This window comes from Salvelinus sp. IW2-2015, linkage group LG14 (assembly GCF_002910315.2).
Source record: "Salvelinus sp. IW2-2015 linkage group LG14, ASM291031v2, whole genome shotgun sequence".
NCBI classification, from domain to species: domain Eukaryota; kingdom Metazoa; phylum Chordata; class Actinopteri; order Salmoniformes; family Salmonidae; genus Salvelinus; species Salvelinus sp. IW2-2015.
In genome coordinates, this window is record NC_036854.1 from 5,333,184 (window position 1) to 5,352,635 (window position 19,452).

At 43.0% G+C, this 19,452-nt stretch overlaps 1 protein-coding gene across 1 annotated transcript; it reads right to left on the reverse strand.

Moving 5' to 3' along the window:
• Positions 1-111: 111 nt before the first annotated feature.
• On the reverse strand, positions 112-15,693 carry LOC111972895 (ankyrin repeat and SOCS box protein 2-like). The gene is made up of 6 exons (XM_070446468.1): positions 15,548-15,693; positions 14,797-15,042; positions 13,536-13,707; positions 7,547-8,120; positions 3,059-3,200; positions 112-1,420 (listed from the first exon to the last, which is right to left on the reverse strand). Exons 1-6 carry the CDS (start codon positions 15,690-15,692, stop codon positions 1,269-1,271), a joined length of 1,431 nt encoding a protein of 476 aa, XP_070302569.1. The 5' UTR covers position 15,693; the 3' UTR covers positions 112-1,268.
• Between the last annotated feature and the right edge of the window lie 3,759 nt (positions 15,694-19,452).

A 19,452-nucleotide genomic window follows, 5' to 3' on the forward strand; every position in this document is an offset into this window, starting at 1 on the left:
ACACACAACACACCACACACACACACACACACACACACACACACACACACACACCACACACACACACACACACACAATTTACAACCGTTCAAAATTATATTTTCCCTAAAACTAACCCTAATCTTAACCTTAACCCGTAACATGACCCTTAACCCTAACCTTAACCCGTAAACATGACCTTAACCCTAACCTTAACCTTAACCCGTAAACATGATCTTAACCCTAATCTTAACCTTAACCCGTAAACATGACCTTAACCCTAACCTTAACCTTAACCATAATTTTCAAATAAATTCATTAAAAATCCTACAATGTGATTTTCTGGATTTTTTTTTCTCATTTTGTCTGTCATAGTTGAAGTGTACCTATGATGAAAATTACAGGCCTCTCTCATCTTTTTAAGTGGGAGAACTTGCACAATTGGTGGCTGACTAAATACTTTTTTGCCCCACTGTATGTTTGTAAAGGCCTTACTCTGGTGGGAATTGGCCTATATGGAGAGCGCTAAATTGTTTTTGTTTTTTTTCAGAATAAATATGGGAAGCATATGCATAACCATGGTAGCAAATATAAGGGATGTCCCCGGAACATCATGAAACGGATGCCTAAAGTGGTCAGGATGTTGTGTCATGGTCTCCTGGAGGTTTTGTCTAGTTCCCGGTTTGTCCCGGGGACATCCCCAACACAGGAGGTTGGTGGCACTTGGAGAGAATGGATTTCCAGGTGTCTATTTCCATTCCATTTGCTCCGTTCCAGCCATTATTATGAGCCGTTCCCCTCTCAGCAGCCTCCTGTCGTCCCCAAGGAGGTTTTTAGGATGTTCTTGGGACATTGTGTCATGGTCCCCTGGAGGTTTTTGTCACATGATGGTCCCAGGTGTCACAAACCATTAGAAGTAAAGTAATGAAGTGTAATGTATAGCATGTTACTGTACAGCCACTCTGTTCCAATTTAGGTGTTTATCGGTGTCCAAATCTGTCATTTAAGGGGAAACACAACTTGCATTGTAAAAAGTAATGTACAATTGCTTATAATACCATATACTATACTGGTATTATGTTTGGAAGAAAAATATAAAATAATAATAATAATAATAATAAAATAAATTGAGGACCACTTGCAGTACCCCATGTTGGTAAGCACTGCTCTATATTACTGCTCAAATTTGAGTAAAAGGATTCACACCAAAAACACTGATTATGTCAAGAGATTTTGTGCTGTAGTCCCTCATCATCTCTTACTTTGACTATAATGTCACACACTATTATTCACAAAACATTTTCTTGGTTGCGCTCTTCGTGGTTGAGGTACTTGATTAGTCGTGGTGGGAGGGGCAGTTTTTTGATGCACCTCAGTCTGTGGATTCCAACCTGCTGGCGAATCTTCTGCCTGCACAGCTGCATCAGTGGACGTGATTGCGCTGGAAGACAATGGCAACAGATACAGTAATACTGTATACAGATACAGATACAGTATGCTTGTATATAGAAAGTACATAACATGTGCACAAGTCATTCCAAATAAGTGGCTGTTTGGGCAGTGTCGTGTGTGCATGCATGAATTCCCCCTCATCACATCAGTAACCCCAGTAGCCAAGGGCATAACTTTGTGTTGAATATTGGGGGGGTTCAGGGTCAATGGATTCGGGGTTTGACACCCTTGTAGGGGGTTTGGGGGCATTCTACCCCCCCAAAAAAGAAGAAAAAAAGAAATAGCTGTGAAATGGTGGTTTCTGGTTAATTTTTAAGGGAAAATACATACAAAACTTTTCTGATAATTTAGACAATCACAACTGAAATACCAATCATTTCTGTATTACTTTAAACTCTTGGTCTAACTAATATAATTCAGAAAGTCACCATCAAACCCCTGCTTTAACTACATTTACATGTCATAACCCATTATTCTGTTTGTGTACCCTTCACCACACTTTTCATCGTCTAAAATATATTTTCCCCCTCCAGAAATTAGGCTAACAACATACTGGTCCATATTATCAGGCTGGTGTGTTATTTAGCAATGAGCTAAATAACCTGTAGCCTAACTGATGCAGCATGCAGGCTGGCTGCAGCATACTGGCATTTGTGCATTTAGCCAGATCAGTGCTTCCCAAACTTTAGTTAAGTTGGTTCTAGAAGTATTGTAAGGATGATTATTAGGTTGCATAAACATGATTAGTGCTATCCCCCCCGAATTTTGGCCTTCACATTGTTTTTTTGAACATTAATAAGGAGGATAGGCTTTCGCTGCTGGCCAGAGTCTGAGAGACATGCAGGGCAAGCTGCACTGAGAGAAACAGGCTTGCTTGAGCCTACTGCCTGAGGTTCAGATAATTATTTAAAGGTTGACAATATTTCCACAGTGGTCAGTGAGCTCTCAAAATTGATCCCAATATAACCGTTACCAACTACCACTTGTTTTGAAAACTAGCATTCACATGTGAGATGCGCATCACTTCACAATAGAAACTTTCCCCATTTGACAAAATATAATTTTCAATATAATAATTTTTCATGCTTATGAATTTACCATAAAATGTGACTGTACTAATTGATTTGTTATAAGTTAGCTCACAGTTTTGAGGGTTTGCTAAGAAGAGAGAGATGAAAGAGAGAAAGAGAGAAAGAGAGGAGATATTGCACGTTTCTCTGTTCTTCTTACAAGCCTTGCTCAACTTTTTTCCCCCTCTGAGTACCGGGCCAAACCAAAAGCATAATTGGTGGCGGGCGCTGTAAAGCCACAGAAATCCAGTAGCTACCTGACACTTCACAGTGGGAAAATTATTTTTAATCAATCAAACCCAGGTCTCTAGTGACACCTCTAGCACTGCGATACAGTGCTTAGACCACAGTGCCACTCGGTCCCTTATGAGCCTGCCAGCAGCTGCTAGCTAGAGATTAGCTCTGGGATCCAGGTCAAGGCACCACTGTAACAGGCTGGTATGAACCCTGCTTATTAGCCAAGCATACAGTCCTGCTATACCAAAATGCTACCTTATGTTGTGTAGTATGTGTAGGTGTGTCTGTGTGTATGTACAGTATGTGTACATGACACTCACTTGCTTTCTCCTTGATGACTTCCCAGTCCTCCAAGCTATCTAGGTGCTCAGTAAGTCTGGAGCAGAGTTTCACATGGCCAACGTAATTCAGGAGTACATCTATGATGGGTCCTGCCCAGCGAGTAAAGATTACCTCACAGAACTAATGATGGAAACACAAAAAGCAATGGTAGGCTATGGTATATTGTATTTTTTAGTCTCTACTTTACAAGAAGTGTCCCAAATACCTATGTGCTAACATGACAGCTTAACAATTATAGACGTTTACAGTGTAGGTAAACATTATTACATAGTAAATCAAAAAAACATTCCTTACCACAGGACACTTCAATGAGTGACTATAAAGGGGGAAATTAAATTGATCTGTTTCTGCATAGATCCGATAATTTATTGACAATACATATTATGAAAGAGAGTGCTCCTTTTTCTATATTTCAACCCGGTGAAGTGTCCTGGGGTAAGGAATGTTTTGGGGATTTTCAAGTCCCTCAGTCTAGGAACTGATTACCTTTTTTGATCAAGCTGGGCTAAAGCGCGTTTGGATACACTTTCTTGCCATTGTTACATAGTACTTACAACTGTTGCCGACAGCATACCACCCTGCATCCCACTGCTGGCTTACCTCTGAAGCTAAGCAGGGTTGGTCCTAGATGGGAGACCAGATGCTGCTGGAAGTGGTGTTGTAGGACCAGTAGGGAGCACTCTGGCCTCCGGTCTTAAGATCGAATCCCAGGGCAGTGAATGGGCCATTTCCCTGCTCAGAGTGCTGTCTTTCGGATGGGATGTTAAACGGGTGACCTGACTCACTGTGGTCATTAAAAATCCCCCTTATTGCAAGAGTAGGGGTGTTAAAGCTGGTGTCCTGGCTAAATGTCCATTTTGGCCACCTAATAATCCCCCTTATTCTTAATTGGCATTAAATCAAATCAAATCAAATCAAAATTTATTAGTCACATACACATGGTTAGCAGATGTTAATGCGAGTGTAGCGAAATGCTTGTGCTTCTAGTTCCGACAATGCAGTAATAACCAACAGTAATCTAACCTAACAATTCCACACTACTACCTTACACACACACACAAGTGTAAAGGGATAAAGAATATGTACATAAAGATATATGAATGAGTGGTGGTACAGAACGCAGGCAAGATGCAGTAGATGTATAGAGTACGGTATATACATATGAGATGAGTACTGTAGGGTATGTAAACATAAAGTGGCATAGTTTAAAGTGGCTAGTGGTACATGTATTACATAAAGATGGCAAGATGCAGTAGATGATATAGAGTACAGTATATACATATGAGATGGTAATGTAGGGTATGTAAACATTATATTAAGTGGCATTGTTTAAAGTGGCTAGTGGTACATTTTACATAATTTCCATCAATTCCCATTTTTAAAGTGGCTGGAGTTGAGTCAGTATGTTGGCAGCGGCCGCTAAATGTTAGTGGTGGCTGTTTAACAGTCTGATGGCCTTGAGATAGAAGCTGTTTTTCAGTCTCTCGGTCCCTGCTTTGATGCACCTGTACTGACCTCGCCTTCTGGATGATAGCGGGGTGAACAGGCAGTGGCTTGGGTGGTTGTTGTCCTTGATGATCTTTATGGCCTTCCTGTGACATCGGGTGGTGTAGGTGTCCTGGAGGGCAGGTAGTTTGCCCCCGGTGATGCGTTCTGCAGACCTCACTACCCTCTGGAGAGCCTTACGGTTGTGGGCGGAGCAGTTGCCGTACCAGGCGGTGATACAGCCCGACAGGATGCTCTCGATTGTGCATCTGTAGAAGTTTGTGAGTGCTTTTGGTGACAAGCCGAATTTCTTCAGCCTCCTGAGGTTGAAGAGGCGCTGCTGCGCCTTCTTCACAACGCTGTCTGTGTGGGTGGACCAATTCAGTTTGTCCTGATGTGTACACCGAGGAACTTAAAACTTTCCACCTTCTCCACTACTGACCCGTCGATGTGGATAGGGGGGTGCTCCCTCTGCTGTTTCCTGAAGTCCACAATCATCTCCTTTGTTTTGTTGACGTTGAGTGTGAGGTTATTTTCCTGACCACACTCCGAGGGCCCTCACCTCCTCCCTGTAGGCCGTCTCGTCGTTGTTGGTAATCAAGCCTACCACTGTAGTGTCATCCGCAAACTTGATGATTGAGTTGGAGGCGTGCATGGCCACGCAGTCGTGGGTGAACAGGGAGTACAGGAGAGGGCTCAGAACGCACCCTTGTGGGGCCCCAGTGTTGAGGATCAGCGGGGTGGAGATGTTGTTACCTACCCTCACCACCTGGGGGCGGCCCGTCAGGAAGTCCAGGACCCAGTTGCACAGGGCGGGGTCGAGACCCAGGGTCTCGAGCTTGATGACGAGTTTGGAGGGTACTATGGTGTTAAATGCTGAGCTGTAATCGATGAACAGCATTCTCACATGGGTATTCCTCTTGTCCAGATGGGTTAGGGCAGTGTGCAGTGTGGTTGCGATTGCGTCGTCTGTGGACCTATTGGGTCGGTAAGCAAATTGGAGTGGGTCTAGGGTGTCCGGTAGGGTGGAGGTGATATGGTCCTTGACTAGTCTCTCAAAGCACTTCATGATGACGGAAATGAGTGCTACGGGGCGGTAGTCGTTTAGCTCAGTTACCTTAGCTTTCTTTGGGAACAGGAACAATGGTGGCCCTCTTGAAGCATGTGGGAACAGCAGACTGGGATAAGGATTGATTGAATATGTCCGTAAACACACCAGCCAGCTGGTCTGCGCATGCTCTGAGGACGCGGCTGGGAATGCCGTCTGGGCCTGCAGCCTTGCGAGGGTTAACACGTTTAAATGTTTTACTCACCTCGGCTGCAGTGAAGGAGAGCCCGCAGGTTTTGGTAGGGGGCCGTGTCAGTGGCACTGTATTGTCCTCAAAGCGGCAAAAAAGTTGTTTAGCCTGTCTGGGAGCAAGACATCCTGGTCCGCGACGGGGCTGGTTTTCTTTTTGTAATCCGTGATTGACTGTAGACCCTGCCACATACCTCTGTGTCTGAGCTGTTGAATTGCGACTCGATTTTGTCTCTGTACTGGGACTTAGCCTGTTTATTGCCTTGCGGAGAGAATAGCTACACTGTTTGTATTCGGTCATGCTTCCGGTCACCTTGCCCTGGTTAAAAGCAGTGGTTCGCCGCTTTCAGTTTCACGCGAATGTGCCGTCAATCCACGGTTTCTGGTTTGGGAATGTTTTAATCGTTGCTGTGGGTACGACATCGTCAATGCACTTCCTAATGAACTCGCTCACCGAATCAGCATATTCGTCAATATTGTTGTTGGACGCAATGCGGAACATATTCCAATCCGCGTGATCGAAGCAGTCTTGAAGCGTTGATTCAGATTGGTCGGACCAGCGTTGAACAGACCTGAGTGCGGGAGCTTGTTGTTTAGTTTCTGTTTGTAGGCTGGAATCAACAAAATGGAGTCGTGGTCAGCTTTTCCGAAAGGGGGGCGGGGGAGCCTTATATGCGTCGCGGAAATTAGTATAACAATGATCTAGGGTTTTTCCAGCCCTGGTAGCACAATCGATATGCTGATAGAATTTAGGGAGTTTTGTTTTTAGATTAGCCTTGTTAAAATCCCCAGCTACGATGAATGCAGCCTCAGGGTGTGTGGTTCCAGTTTACAAAGAAGTCAGATAAAGTTCGTTCAGGGCCATCGATGTGTCTGCTTGGGGGGGAATATATACGGCTGGTATATGATTGAAGAGAATTCCCTTGGTAGATAATGCGGTCGACATTTGATTGTGAGGAGTTCTAGATCAGGTGAACAGAAGACTTGAGTTCCTGTGTGTTGTTATGATGATCACACCACGTCTCTTAATCATAAGGCATACCCCCCCGCCCCTCTTCTTACCAAAAGATGTTTGTTTCTGTCGGCGCGATGCATGAAGAAACCAGCTGGCTGCACCGACTCCGTTAGCGTCTCTTGAGTTAGCCATGTTTCCGTGAAGCAGAGCACGTTGCAATCCCTGATGTCTCTCTGGAATGCTACCCGTGCTCGGATTTCATCAACCTTATTGTCAAGAGACTGGACATTGGCGAGTAGTATGCTAGGGAGTGGAGCGCGATGTGCCCGTCTCCGAAGCCTGACCACGAGACCGCCTCGTTTGCCCCTTTTACGGCGTCGCACAGGGTCGCCGGCTGGGATCAGATCCATTGTATTGGGTGGAAGGCAAAACACTTGGAATCCGGTTTCGGGAAAGTCATATTCCTGGTAGGAACGATGATGAGTTGACGTTAATCGTATATTCAGTAGTTCCTCCCGACTGTATGTAATGAAACCTAAGATTACCTGGGGTACCGATGTAAGAAATAACACATAAAAAAACAAAATACTGCATATTTTCCAAGGAACGCGAAGCGAGGCGGCCATCTCTTTTCGGCGCCGGAAGTAGTTTGCAAGCATTATATTTAGAATGTATGTAAATATATTACACATATGCACATACTAAACATTTAATTGTTATTTTGTTTACCTGAACAGGTTCCCCAGTGTTTCTGAGTGTATTGGTATTGTAGTGCAAGTCATCCCTCTCAGAGGTATCCTGATGTGGTGGGTGTGGACCACTGCCATAAGTGCAACTAAAACAGGAGAGGGCGTCGCAGCCATTGTCCATCAGATACTTCAGCATGGACAGGTACTTCATACCAAATATGAGGGTGGCCGGGAACGAGGTGGGGTGAGTGGGTACGTTGGCGTTGACATTGGCACCGTGCTCCACCAGCAAAATGACCAATTCGATACTACCCTGCCTCAATGCTACCAGTAGCGGGTTGAAGGTGTCCAGGTTTGGGATGGCGCCGGCTTCTAGAAGCATGGTGGCTGCGTCCACGTTGCCGTTGGCGACAGCGAAGTAGAGAGTCGTGCTACGATGGTCCTCATACATCATGGAGCGGTCATCTGACAGCATGGCGTTGACGTCGTAGCCGGCCTCAATCAGGACCTCCACAACTGCATCCCTGTTGCACTCGGCGGCCAGGTGGAGGGGACTGACTCCACTGCGATTCACTCTGTACTTGCTGGTGACTTTGATCAGCAATGACACGATACTGAAATAGAAAACCACACAGAGGAAATTAGGGGGTGCCCAGAGTGGAAGATTAGTGTTCGGGTTAAAGCATTCCCTTAAAACATTCCTAAAGTTTCCATATTTTTCAGAAATCACAGTTAGAGTATTCCCAGATGGAGAATTCCCTTCCTGGTTACTACCCTTCTGATAGCAGGAATCCTCCAACCGGAATCCTCCAACTGGAATTCTCCAACCGGAATCCTCCAACTGGAATTCTCCAATTGGAATCCGAGTAATCCAAGTCTCCACAAGAAATACCGTCACAGGACACAAGGCATACAGTACACATTCTATTCCGAAAAATAACATTTCTTCACAGCTTTGTTGTGGTGTGTCTAGAATATGTGTCACAGTTCTGACTAAACCTAGCATTTTGCATTGTGTACTTTACGAACTGAAAGATTACAGTAGCATTTTCATTGGTTGAGAGTCCCTTTCTAACTTCTGTTCATTTCAGTTTAGGTGCGGAGAAAGGTGCATGTGAGTCAGTGGAGTTGGAAACAGAAACTAGGAGGTAGAGTACAGCGGCGATCAGTGCCGTTTAAGATGAGGGAGGACAATATATTTTTTTTATGAGCATGGCCTTATTTCTATTACAGCATATTGGATGACTGTCATTCATATTCCGTTCAACCAGCTTAATGCAATATCGATAGGTTTAGGCTACTATAGGATACTCACACTTTCCCTATGCCCATCATGATGTTGCTACAACCGAGCCTATAAATGGAAGTTTATAACGTAGGTGAACAGGTCAAGAGAAATTTTAGTAATCAAGGTGACAGACAATGACACATTCAATACCACTTTGCACATTCTTGTCTCCATCCGTTCTAGGGTGTAATCATTAGTCCAACAGTTGCAACAAGAGTTTCTATTGGACAATTCAGGTATGTTTATCCCCATTTCTAAAAGTGGCAGTAATAAAGCCTCTCTTGAAAAAGCCAAACCTTTTCCTGGAAAATGTAAAAGATCTATCGGCCTATATCGAATCTCCCATTACTCTCAACATTTAAAAAAAATCTGTTGCACCGCAACTCACTGCCTTCCTGAAGACAAATATATGTATACGAAACGCTTCAGTCTTGTTTTAGATCACATCATAGCACCGAGACTGCACTCGTGAAGGTGGTAATTGACCTTTTAATGGCATTAGACCATGTTCTTGCCTGGTTTAGATCTTATCTATTGGAAAGATATCAGTTAGTCTCTGTGGATGGTTTGTCTTTTGACAAATCAATTGTAAGTTTCGCCGTTCCTCAAGGTTCTGTTTTAGGACCACTATTGTTTTCACTATATAGTTTTCCTCTTGTTGATGTCATTCAGAAACACAATGTCAACTTTCACTGCTACGTGGACGACATACAGCTGTACATTTCAATTAAATTGCCTACCCTGAAAGCCTGTGTTTCAGACATTAGGAAGTGGATGACGGCAAAGGTTTTACTTTTAAACTCAGACAAAACAGAGATGCTAGTTCTAGGTCCCAAGAAACAAAGAGATCTGCTGTTGGATCTGACAATTAATCTTGATGGTTGTACAGTTGTCTCAAATAAAACTGTGAAGGAACTCGGCATCACTCTGGACCCTGATCTCTCTTTTGACAAACATATCAAGAATATTTCAAGGACAACTTTTTTCCATATTCTTAACATTGTAAAATCAGAAACTTTTTGTCCAAAAACTATTCAGAAAAGCTAAACAATGCTTTTGTCACTTCTAGATTAGACTTCTGCAATGCTTTGGTCTCCGGTGACCAGGATAAAGCACTAAATAAACTTCAGTTAGTGCTAAACACGGCTGCTAGAATCCTGCCTAGAACCACATTTTTTTATCATATTACTCCAGTGCTAGCCTCTAGAGTGCAGTCTGGCCCAGGGGTGCGAAGGTGAACGGCAAGGTTCCTCTCTAGGTTTCTTCCTAGGATCCTGCCTTTCTAGGGAGTTTTTCCTAGCCACCGTGCTTCTACATCTGCATTGCTTGCTGCTTGGGGTTTTAGGCTGGGTTTCAGTATAGCAGTTTGTGACTTCTGCTGATGTAAAAAGGGCTTTATAAATACATTTGATTGATTGATTGACCTACAGTAGCTACAGGACAGCAGCTTAAGTTCAAAGCTACAGTCTGGGATCTGGGAATTATGGTAATTTCAATTATTGAACCATTGATTCTATTATTGGATAATATAATGTATAAATGTACACCAAAGTATTTTTTTAGGAGCATCAGTTTGTGACAGAGGTCTCAGTAGAGTTAGGCAGCCAGGCGAGACAAGTCTGTGACAGAGGTGAGGTGCATTTTCTGCAGATACAACACTTTATTCTCTCTGTCCAGCAAACACTGGACAAGCCAGATGCTATTTTAAGGCAGTCTGACAAACCTCCAAAGTTGATTTCCAAACTGTATCAATGGTTGACAGAGGCTTTTCACCGTTGACACAAAATTGTAAATCTAAAACGTGAGGAAGACCTGGTGATGAAACGATACAGATATGTTAGAATGCCCAGTCATGTTCATATAATCTCAGACATAAATTACTGCAGTTTAAGACCATCCATAGAACCTACTATATGCTAGTGAAACAGAATATCATGCACTCAGAAATTGTATTAATCTGCTGGAGGTGTAAAGCTCAAAAGGGGACATATTTGCATATGTTGTGGTCTTGTGAAGGCTGGCTGAATTCTTGCAAAGAGTATGTACTTTTATCTCAGCATGTCTACAGATTCTCCCTTGTCCCTGTTGTTGTTTTCTTGGAAATGTTTATACTGGAAACCGTTATCAGAAGAAACTGTGTAACCTAGCATTTTATATGGGCTCCCAAGTGGCGCAGTGGTCTAAGGTACTGCAGCTCAGTGCTAGAGGTGTCATTACAGTGCATGGTTCAATTCCAGGCTGTATCATAACCGGCTGTGATTTTGAGTCCCATAGTACGGCACACTATTGGCCCAGCGTCGTCTGGGTTAGGTTTTGGCCGGGGTAGGCCGTCATCGTAAATAAGAATTTGTTCTTAACTGACTTGCCTAGTTAAATAAAGGGTAAAAAAATAAAATAATAATAATAATGATGCACCTGACTTGACTTATTCATTTTAGCTCCTAGTGGTGCAAAGGGCCTAAACTTGCACCATCAAGGCCATATTAGACACTAATACCCGTCTTTATATCTGATTGGGGTTAGTGGTGTGGGGGTTGTGATTTGTTGTGGTTTGGGTATTGTTACTGTTTTGACTGATAGCCTGTGACCTCTGACCTCTGTGTGATCAGGTGATCAGGAAGGGCGAGGTGAGCTGCTGCTGGATCTGCACTACCTGTAAGGACAATGAGATTGTCCGGGATGAGTTTACCTGTCAAGCCTGTGACCTGGGCTGGTGGCCTGATGACGAGCTGGAAGGTAACTAACTAACTGGGAACTATGTATTTATGAGCCATGATGACTGACTACATGGATCTACCTGGCTGTATCTCCTCCAGGTCCAACCCCCTCTAACCCTAACATCTTCTCTAACCTGTATGTCCGTCCCAGTCACTATCCCCTCTATCTATACCTCCCCCATCCTTGGCTCGCCCTCATCTACTCTAACACCCACCTCCCTAGTCTCCCAATCCACCACAACATACTGACAATATATGACAAAACTCAACAAATTTGTCCTTAACTGACTTTCCTAGTTAAATAAATAAATAAAATAGTGGCTAATAAATGCATTGCCATTAATTGGAAGGTTGATTTTCCTCCCACAATGTATGGAAGAAATGTAAAGTTATGTACAGCATCATTCGATTTGTTTTAAGATTAAGGATACACTGTGCAACTTTCACAGGGTCTGGATGTCTTTTATGGAATACTGTATTGTATTGAAAACATGCCCACATCAGGGGATATTTAGACAATCCCTAGCTGCTGGGCTGCTCAGTCCTTACTGTTGTCACTCTGGCCTTGGCCTAACACACCTGAAGCCGTTAATGAATGTTTTACTAAGATCCTAAAGCTGAGTGGGGTGTGTTGGGTTGGGGCGCTACAGGGTCGTGGACCCCTAGGGGCAGGACGGGGTGACCCAGCTATATTGTGTGCAAGTACTATTAGGCTTATGATATGAATTCTGTGGAGGGTGTACTGTTTCTGTGTGTTGATGTGTGTTAGAAGTTGTGTTGGGGAGAGTTGAGTTATTGACGAGACTGGTGGGGGTCCCGTGTGCAGTTAGCTCTGGCTGGCTGGGCTGTCTGGCTGAAATTTGATATAGAGGATGTCTTAAAGACAATCAAAAGTTGTTTTTGTACTTTATTTGTAAGAGTTGTTCATTTGTTGGGCTATTGGTTAAAGGTGCAACACAATATTGATTATTGAATTATCATGGATTCAGTCTTAGTTCAGTCTTATCAATCACTTAAACATTTAATAATATCTTACCTAGCTTAATGACTGTGGGCATTTTTGCTTATTTTTGTTGTTCTAAATAGAGACGGCTAAAAGGGCCATTGTGTAGAAATGCAGGAAATGTGCTTTAGATGCCTGAAAAAATGGGAGGACACCCAGTCCCCCTCCCAAGTTATGTCCCCTTCTGCAAATGGCACTGCTGGGTGATTTAAAAAGTCTGTTCTGTGCAGATGGTCAGGGGCTGGAACATAATTATAATAACTTGTACACTGCAAATTGACCGCAAGTAAGCACAAACAGATAACATTTTACAATAATGTTATCATTTCAAAGCTTGATTAAATTGAGACACCATTATGTATCTCTATTGATTTGAATTCCTGATGAGTTTACAGTGTTTTTAGTCCAACAACGAATCTAATAACAAAGAAATAACATCGCTCGCTATTTTAAGCTAATTTGAGTTCAAATGGCACTTCTGGGAAGTACACCTAGTTTCCTGAAACAAGTCACATTTTAGCAATTATATTTACTTTTTATACTTAAGTATATTTAACACCAAATACTTTTAGACTTTTACTCAAGTAGTTTTTTACCTTGTGACTTTCACTTTTACTTGAGGCATTTTCTATTAAGGTATCTTTACTATTACTCAAGTATGGTAATTGGATACTTTTTCCACCACTGCTTATGTAAACAAATCCAAACAGCTGTGCTGCTGGGCAGGTCGGTCTCTGGATAGACCTCAAACGCCGCCGATGTTTATCCCGTGTTAGTGGGCATTGTAGAAATCAAAAGCCAACCTTCATGTAAGTCATGGAAAACTCTTGTACACAAAACTCTGTTTTGGACGATACTGACTTTATGACTAGAATAAATGTTTCTGACTAGTTGTGATGCTACATATGCTGTTTTCGACAAGAGAAGTTAGTTCTAGAGTTCAGTTCTGCTTTAAGGGTGCTGTGCATTGATATTTGTAGTATTCCCATGTATCAAGGTATTGTAAGCTAATTGCAGTTACCCATCAGCTCCTCGTTGGGCAGCAATATGTAGTGGCAGAAGTCCTTTATTGCCCGCTTTGTTGGCATCAGCATCCTGAGAAAGAAGAAGCTCCACAATGTCCTCATGGCCATTCTTAGCCGCTTCATACAGAGCGGTGGCCCCATCACTTGCCTCACTGTTGATGTCAGCACCTAGAACATATTCAGCGCAACTGACAGTTAGAAAAGTCAACAAACGATCCATAGTAAGAGCTCCATGACCGTTTTATGTGATCTGCGCCCTTTGGCCGTTCATCAAGGCATTCCTAGTCGATCACCAAACATGTCTGTAAAAAACTCAACGATAAAGGCTGTGATAAAGACTTGTGCTCCCTTTTTTTTCTTGCTGTTGGTGGTAGGTGTACTTGATTCAGAAGCCCTGCGCACCGGATAAGCAAAGTGCTCCCATTATTAGCAGATCGTCATGTCTCTTTTAATATCAAGGAATATTTAACTTTTTCTGGTCATAGGAATAACATGAATTTGTGCATGAGGCAGATGCGGTGCGACTCGAGTTTTGCTATCTGGTAGAAGATGGTGTCCTCTCTTTCTGGTCAGTCTCACCAGAAGAAAGGAAGGAGAGAGCAGGGACAGTGAGAGTTAGACTCTCTGCTGCTCTCTCCCTCCCTTCGTTGATACTAATGCCGTGTTCAAAACAACTGGGAACTGGGAAATCTCTGACTTCTGTCTTCAGTGCGTTCAAGACAACTGGGATATCAGGAAAAAACGAGATCCGACTGTGAAAAGTCGTTTTGAACGGTCATCCAACTTGGAATTCCAAGTCGGAAACTCTAGCATCTTTCTAGACCTCTGATCACTGACGTAATGATTTGACCTTGTTTTTTTCCGAGTTCCCAGTTGTCTTGAAAGCACCATTACCATCAGAAGCAGATACCATCAGTCCAGTAAAATAAAAAAGGTACTTATTTGCAAATTATTTCAATTCATGCTCAGTTGTGCCTCGTAAGTTTGAAATATAATATGGTCTGAGAAGAACAATATTGGCAGGCCAAGCATGTTGTAGCTAATATGCTGTGATCATATATTAGGCCTACTCCACAAACCTCAATCTTACAGAATATCTGTTTTTATTAGGTTAATGTTACATTTTTTAAGCCATTAAAAAAAATCTGAGTGGTAGCTCTATGCTTGCTTATTGACTGCGAAAGTAATCTTGACTCAGAAAAGGTTGGTGACCGCTGGCCTACAGAGTTCACCCATTTTCCCAGGGGAAAGACATACCGTGTTTAATGAGAAATCGAAGTGTTTCCTCGTGTCCACTCTGGGCTGCAGTAAAGAGGGGCGCGATACCGTACATGTTGGTTGGGCTGAGCTTCGCCCCGGCCTGGACCAAGATCTCACAGATCTCCACGTTGTTGCGGCTCACAGCCTCCTGGAGAGCTGTACAGCCCTGAATGCAGTGTTTGTTCACCACAGCACCGTGATTCAGAAGCATGACCACAATCTCAGCATTACCACTTTCACAAGCTGTGGAATACAGTCAAAGATCAAGTTAAATGGAAGAAATCCCAGACTTTGTTAGTCATGGAAGACAGTGTTTCCTAAACAAGGGTTTGGGGGTATTCCCAGTGTATGTAAGACAGCTTAGAATGGTATTGGAAGAGACATTCTGTAATGGCAGATTTTGAGTGTAGCTGTATTTCTCATATCAAGCCATCCCTGTCCCCCCATATACCTTTCCTTTCTCATGAAGTGTGCACTTGTTCACTAGTATTCCCCACAAATGCTAAAGCATTAGATCGGTGTAGGCTTCGGCTGGAGGAATTCTTGTACCAGTCATTTTCTTTCAAACCCATGAAGGGCAAGTTTTTCATTCAGTTTTTTCTCACAGTGTGCTGATCTTGCTGCCCAACACATAATTTTATTATCAGTCAAGTAGCCTATGACTTAGTACGCCTAAAATAAAAGGATAATTACAAAGTGATAGGCATATAATCTAGGTCTTAGTAGGTCTCTAAGGCAAATGTGTTACCTTTGTAGAGTGGGGTCTCTCTGTCCTTGTTGGCGAGGTCTGGGTCAGCCCCCTTCTCCAGAAGCATCTCTACACAGGCCACCTTTTCCCTGTACACCGCCAAGATGAGAGCAGTCTGGCCTTTCAGGTCACACTTGTTAATCATACTAGGTAGAGCTTGAAGGGTGAAAAGAAGAACACATGAGATAAAAATTAGACTAGGCTATACTTTATTTTATACTGTATTTTAGTCTGCTACTTAGCTGGGTTTTAATTGGTAAAATGGTAAAATACTTGGTAATTATGTGGTAAAAGGGGTGTTCCATTTGGTATGGACTGCTATTGTGCTCAATCGTTAAATTCTTTGACGTGAGCCGAGAAAATATAAATTGCCTTCAAGCCACTGATGCAGACCTTTGGAACATCTACATTTGAAAGTCTAATAAATCAATGTAATATAGGCTACACCATCACAACAAATCCATTATTTATTATAGACAGATCTAAAGAAACATGAGAAGAAGAAAATGTAGTCTATTTCAGAAGAAAATAATAGCATACTCTGAGTTGTCATTATGTTAGGTCCTGATCTGGCTATGCCAAATGGCTGTGGGCGACACTAGTTCATTTAGCAGACAAGATTTACATAGAATTCCGTGGCATTGTTTCATATTATTTTATAGTATTAGTATTATTATTAAGAATACAATTGATCAAAGCTGAATAAAATAGAAAGGATATTTTCTCCAAATGATTTGAGGGAGTGCACACATGCATCTATTCTGTGTTGAGCGGTTAACAAAGAAACAGGTGCTCCTACAGTGTATGCTTAATTTAGAGTTATTTATGTAACTTTAGTTGTGATACAAACGTTGGGCTATACGTTTTGAGTTTTAATACATTCTAAGGCTGCATGATGAGACTAATGACTATTTGAAAAAAGTTGCATGAAAGGCATGAGCTCTGCTTTGTTTTTTTGTGCAGACTGTACACACTTCATCAGTCGCTCATTCACAATTTGACAAGCACTTAATAATGCCATCCCCTGTGTGTGGCCGCAATGCCCCTTAAAAAAATCTGTGCTTTTTGCGGCCAGGGGCCATTGTGCCCTTGGGCTGAATCTAATAATTATAATTCCCTTTTCCCGGCTACATGCTCCAAAGCACCTCTTTTTTATTTATTTATTTATTTAACCTTTATTTAACCAGGTAGGCAAATTGAGAACACGTTCTCATTTACAATTGCGACCTGGCCAAGATAAAGCAAAGCAGTTCGACACATACAACAACACATAGTTACACATGGAGTAAAACAAACATATAGTCAATGATACGGTGAAAAAAAATAAGTCTATATACAATGTGAGCAAGTGAGGTGAGATAAGGGAGGTGAAGGCAAACAAATATATGTATAAATAAAAATAAAAAGGCCATGGTGGCGAAGTAAATACAACACAGCAAGTAAATAAAACTAAAAACACTGGAATGGTTGGTTTGCAGTGGAAGAAGCGCAAAGTAGAGACAGAAATAATGGGGTGCAAGGAGCAAAATAAATAAATAAATACAGTAGGTAAAGAGGTAGTTGTTTGGGCTAAATTATAGATGGGCTATGTACAGGTGCAGTAATCTAGAGCTGCTCTGACAGCTGGTGCTTAAAGCTAGTGAGGGAGATAAGTGTTTCCAGTTTTCAGAGATTTTTGTAGTTCGTTCCAGTCATTGGCAGCAGAGAACTGGAAGGAGAGGCGGCCAAAGGAAGAATTGGTTTTGGGGGTGACCAGAGAGATAAACCTGCTGGAGCGCGTGCTACAGGTAGGTGTTGCTATGGTGACCAGCGAGCTGAGATAAGGGGGGACTTTACCTAGCAGGGTCTTGTAGATGACCTGGAACCATGGGTTTTGGCGACGAGTATGAAGCGAGGGCCAGCCAACGAGAGTGTACAGGTCGCAGTGGTGGGTAGTATATGGGGCTTTGGTGACAAAACGGATGGCACTGCAGATGCATCCAATTTATTGAGTAGGGTTTTGGAGGCTATTTTGTAAATGACATGACCGAAGTCGAGGATTGGTAGGATGGTCAGTTTTTACAAGGGTATGTTTGGCAGCATGAGTGAAGGATGCTTTGTTGCGGAATAGGAAGCCAATTCTAGATTTAACTTTGGATTGGAGATGTTTGATGTGAGTCTGGAAGGAGAGTTTACAGTCTAACCAGACACCTAGGTATTTGTAGTTGTCACATATTCCAAGTCAGAGCCGTCCAGAGTAGTGATGTTGGACAGGCGGGCAGGTGCAGGCAGCGATCGGTTGAAGAGCATGCATTTAGTTTTAACTTGTATTTAAGGCAATTGGGGCCACGGAAGGAGAGTTGTATGGCATTGAAGCTCGCCTGGAGGGTTGTTAACACAGTGTCAAAAGAAGGGGCCAGAAGTATACAGATAGTGTCGTCTGCGTAGAGGTGGATCAGAGAATCACCAGCAGCAAGAGCGACATCATTGATGTATACACGAGAAGAGAGTCGGTCCAAGAATTGAACCCTGTGGCACCCATGGAGACTGCAAGAGGCCCGGACAACAGACCCTCCGATTGACACACTGAACACTCGATCAGAGAAGTAGTTGGTGAACCAGGCGAGGCAATCATTAGAGAAACCAAGCTGTCGAGTCTGCCGATGAGGAATGTGGTGATTGATCAGAGTCAAAAGCCTTGGCCAGGTCAATGAATACGGCTGCACAGTATTGTTTCCTATCGATGGCGGTTAAGATATCGTTTATGACTTGAGCGTGGCTGAGGTGCACCCATGACCAGCTCTGAAACCAGATTGCATAGCGGAGAAGGTATGGTGGGATTCGAAATGGTCGTGTAATCTGTTTGTTGACTTGGCTTTCGAAGACCTTAGAAAGGCAGGGTAGGATATATATAGGTCGTAGCTGTTAGGGTCACGAGTGTCCCCCCCTTTGAAGAGGGGATAACCGCAGCTGCTTTCCAATCTTTGGGAATCTCAGACGACACGAAAGAAGAGGTTGAAAAGCCTAGTCAATAGGGTGGCAACAATTTCAGCAGATAGTTTTAGAAAGAAAGGGGTCCAGATTATCTAGCCGGCTGATTTGTAAGGGTCCAGATTTTGCAGCTCTTTTGAACATCAGCTGACTGTATTTGGGAGAAAGAGAAATGGGGAAGGCTGGGCGAGTAGCAGAGGGGAGGGCAGTCTGTTGTCCGGGGTAGGGGTAGCCAGGTGGAAAGCATGGCCGCCGTAGAAAAATGCTTATTGAAATTCTCAATTATAGTGGATTTGTCGGTGGTGACAGTGTTTCCTATCTTCAGAGCAGTTGGAAGCTGGGGAGGAGGTGTTCTTATTCTCCATGGACTTTACAGTGTCCAGAACTTTTTTGAATTTGTGTTGCAGGAAGCAAATTTTCTGCTTGAAAAAGCTAGCCTTGGCTTTTCTAACTGCCTGTGTATACTGGTTGTCTAGCTTCCTGAAAAGTTGCATATCACGGGGGCTGTTCGATGCTAATGCAGAACGCCATAGAGTGTTTTTCTGTTGGTTAAGCAGTCAGGTCAGGAGAGAACCAAGGGGTATATCTGTTCCTGGTTCTAAATTTCTTGAATGGGCATGCTTATTCAAGATGGTGAGGAAGGCAATTTTTTTTAAATGTCCAGGCATCCTCTACTGACGGGATGAGATCAATATCCTTCCAGGATTACCTCGGCCAGGTCGATTAGAAAGGCCTGCTCGCTGAAGTGTTTCAGGGAGCGTTTGACAGTGATGAGTGGAGGTCGTTTGAGGCTGACCTCTTACGGATGCAGGCAATGAGGCAGTGATCGCTGAGATCTTGGTTGAAAAACAGGCAGAGGTGTATTTGGAGGGCAAGTTTTTAGGATGATATCTATGAGGGTACCCGTGTTTACGGAATTGGGGTGGTACCTTAAG

Bases quoted from the DNA above. Each gene is read 5' to 3' on its own strand.
- LOC111972895 (XM_070446468.1), bottom strand. From the start codon at position 15,692: ATGATTAACAAGTGTGACCTGAAAGGCCAGACTGCTCTCATCTTGGCG. The intron at 15,043-15,547 runs GTAACACATTTG...TGTATTCCACAG, and splicing joins AGAGACCCCACTCTACAAAG to CTTGTGAAAGTGGTAATGCT. The intron at 8,121-13,535 runs GTAACTGCAATT...TTTCTATTTCAG, and splicing joins GCCCAACGAGGAGCTGATGG to TATCGTGTCATTGCTGATCA.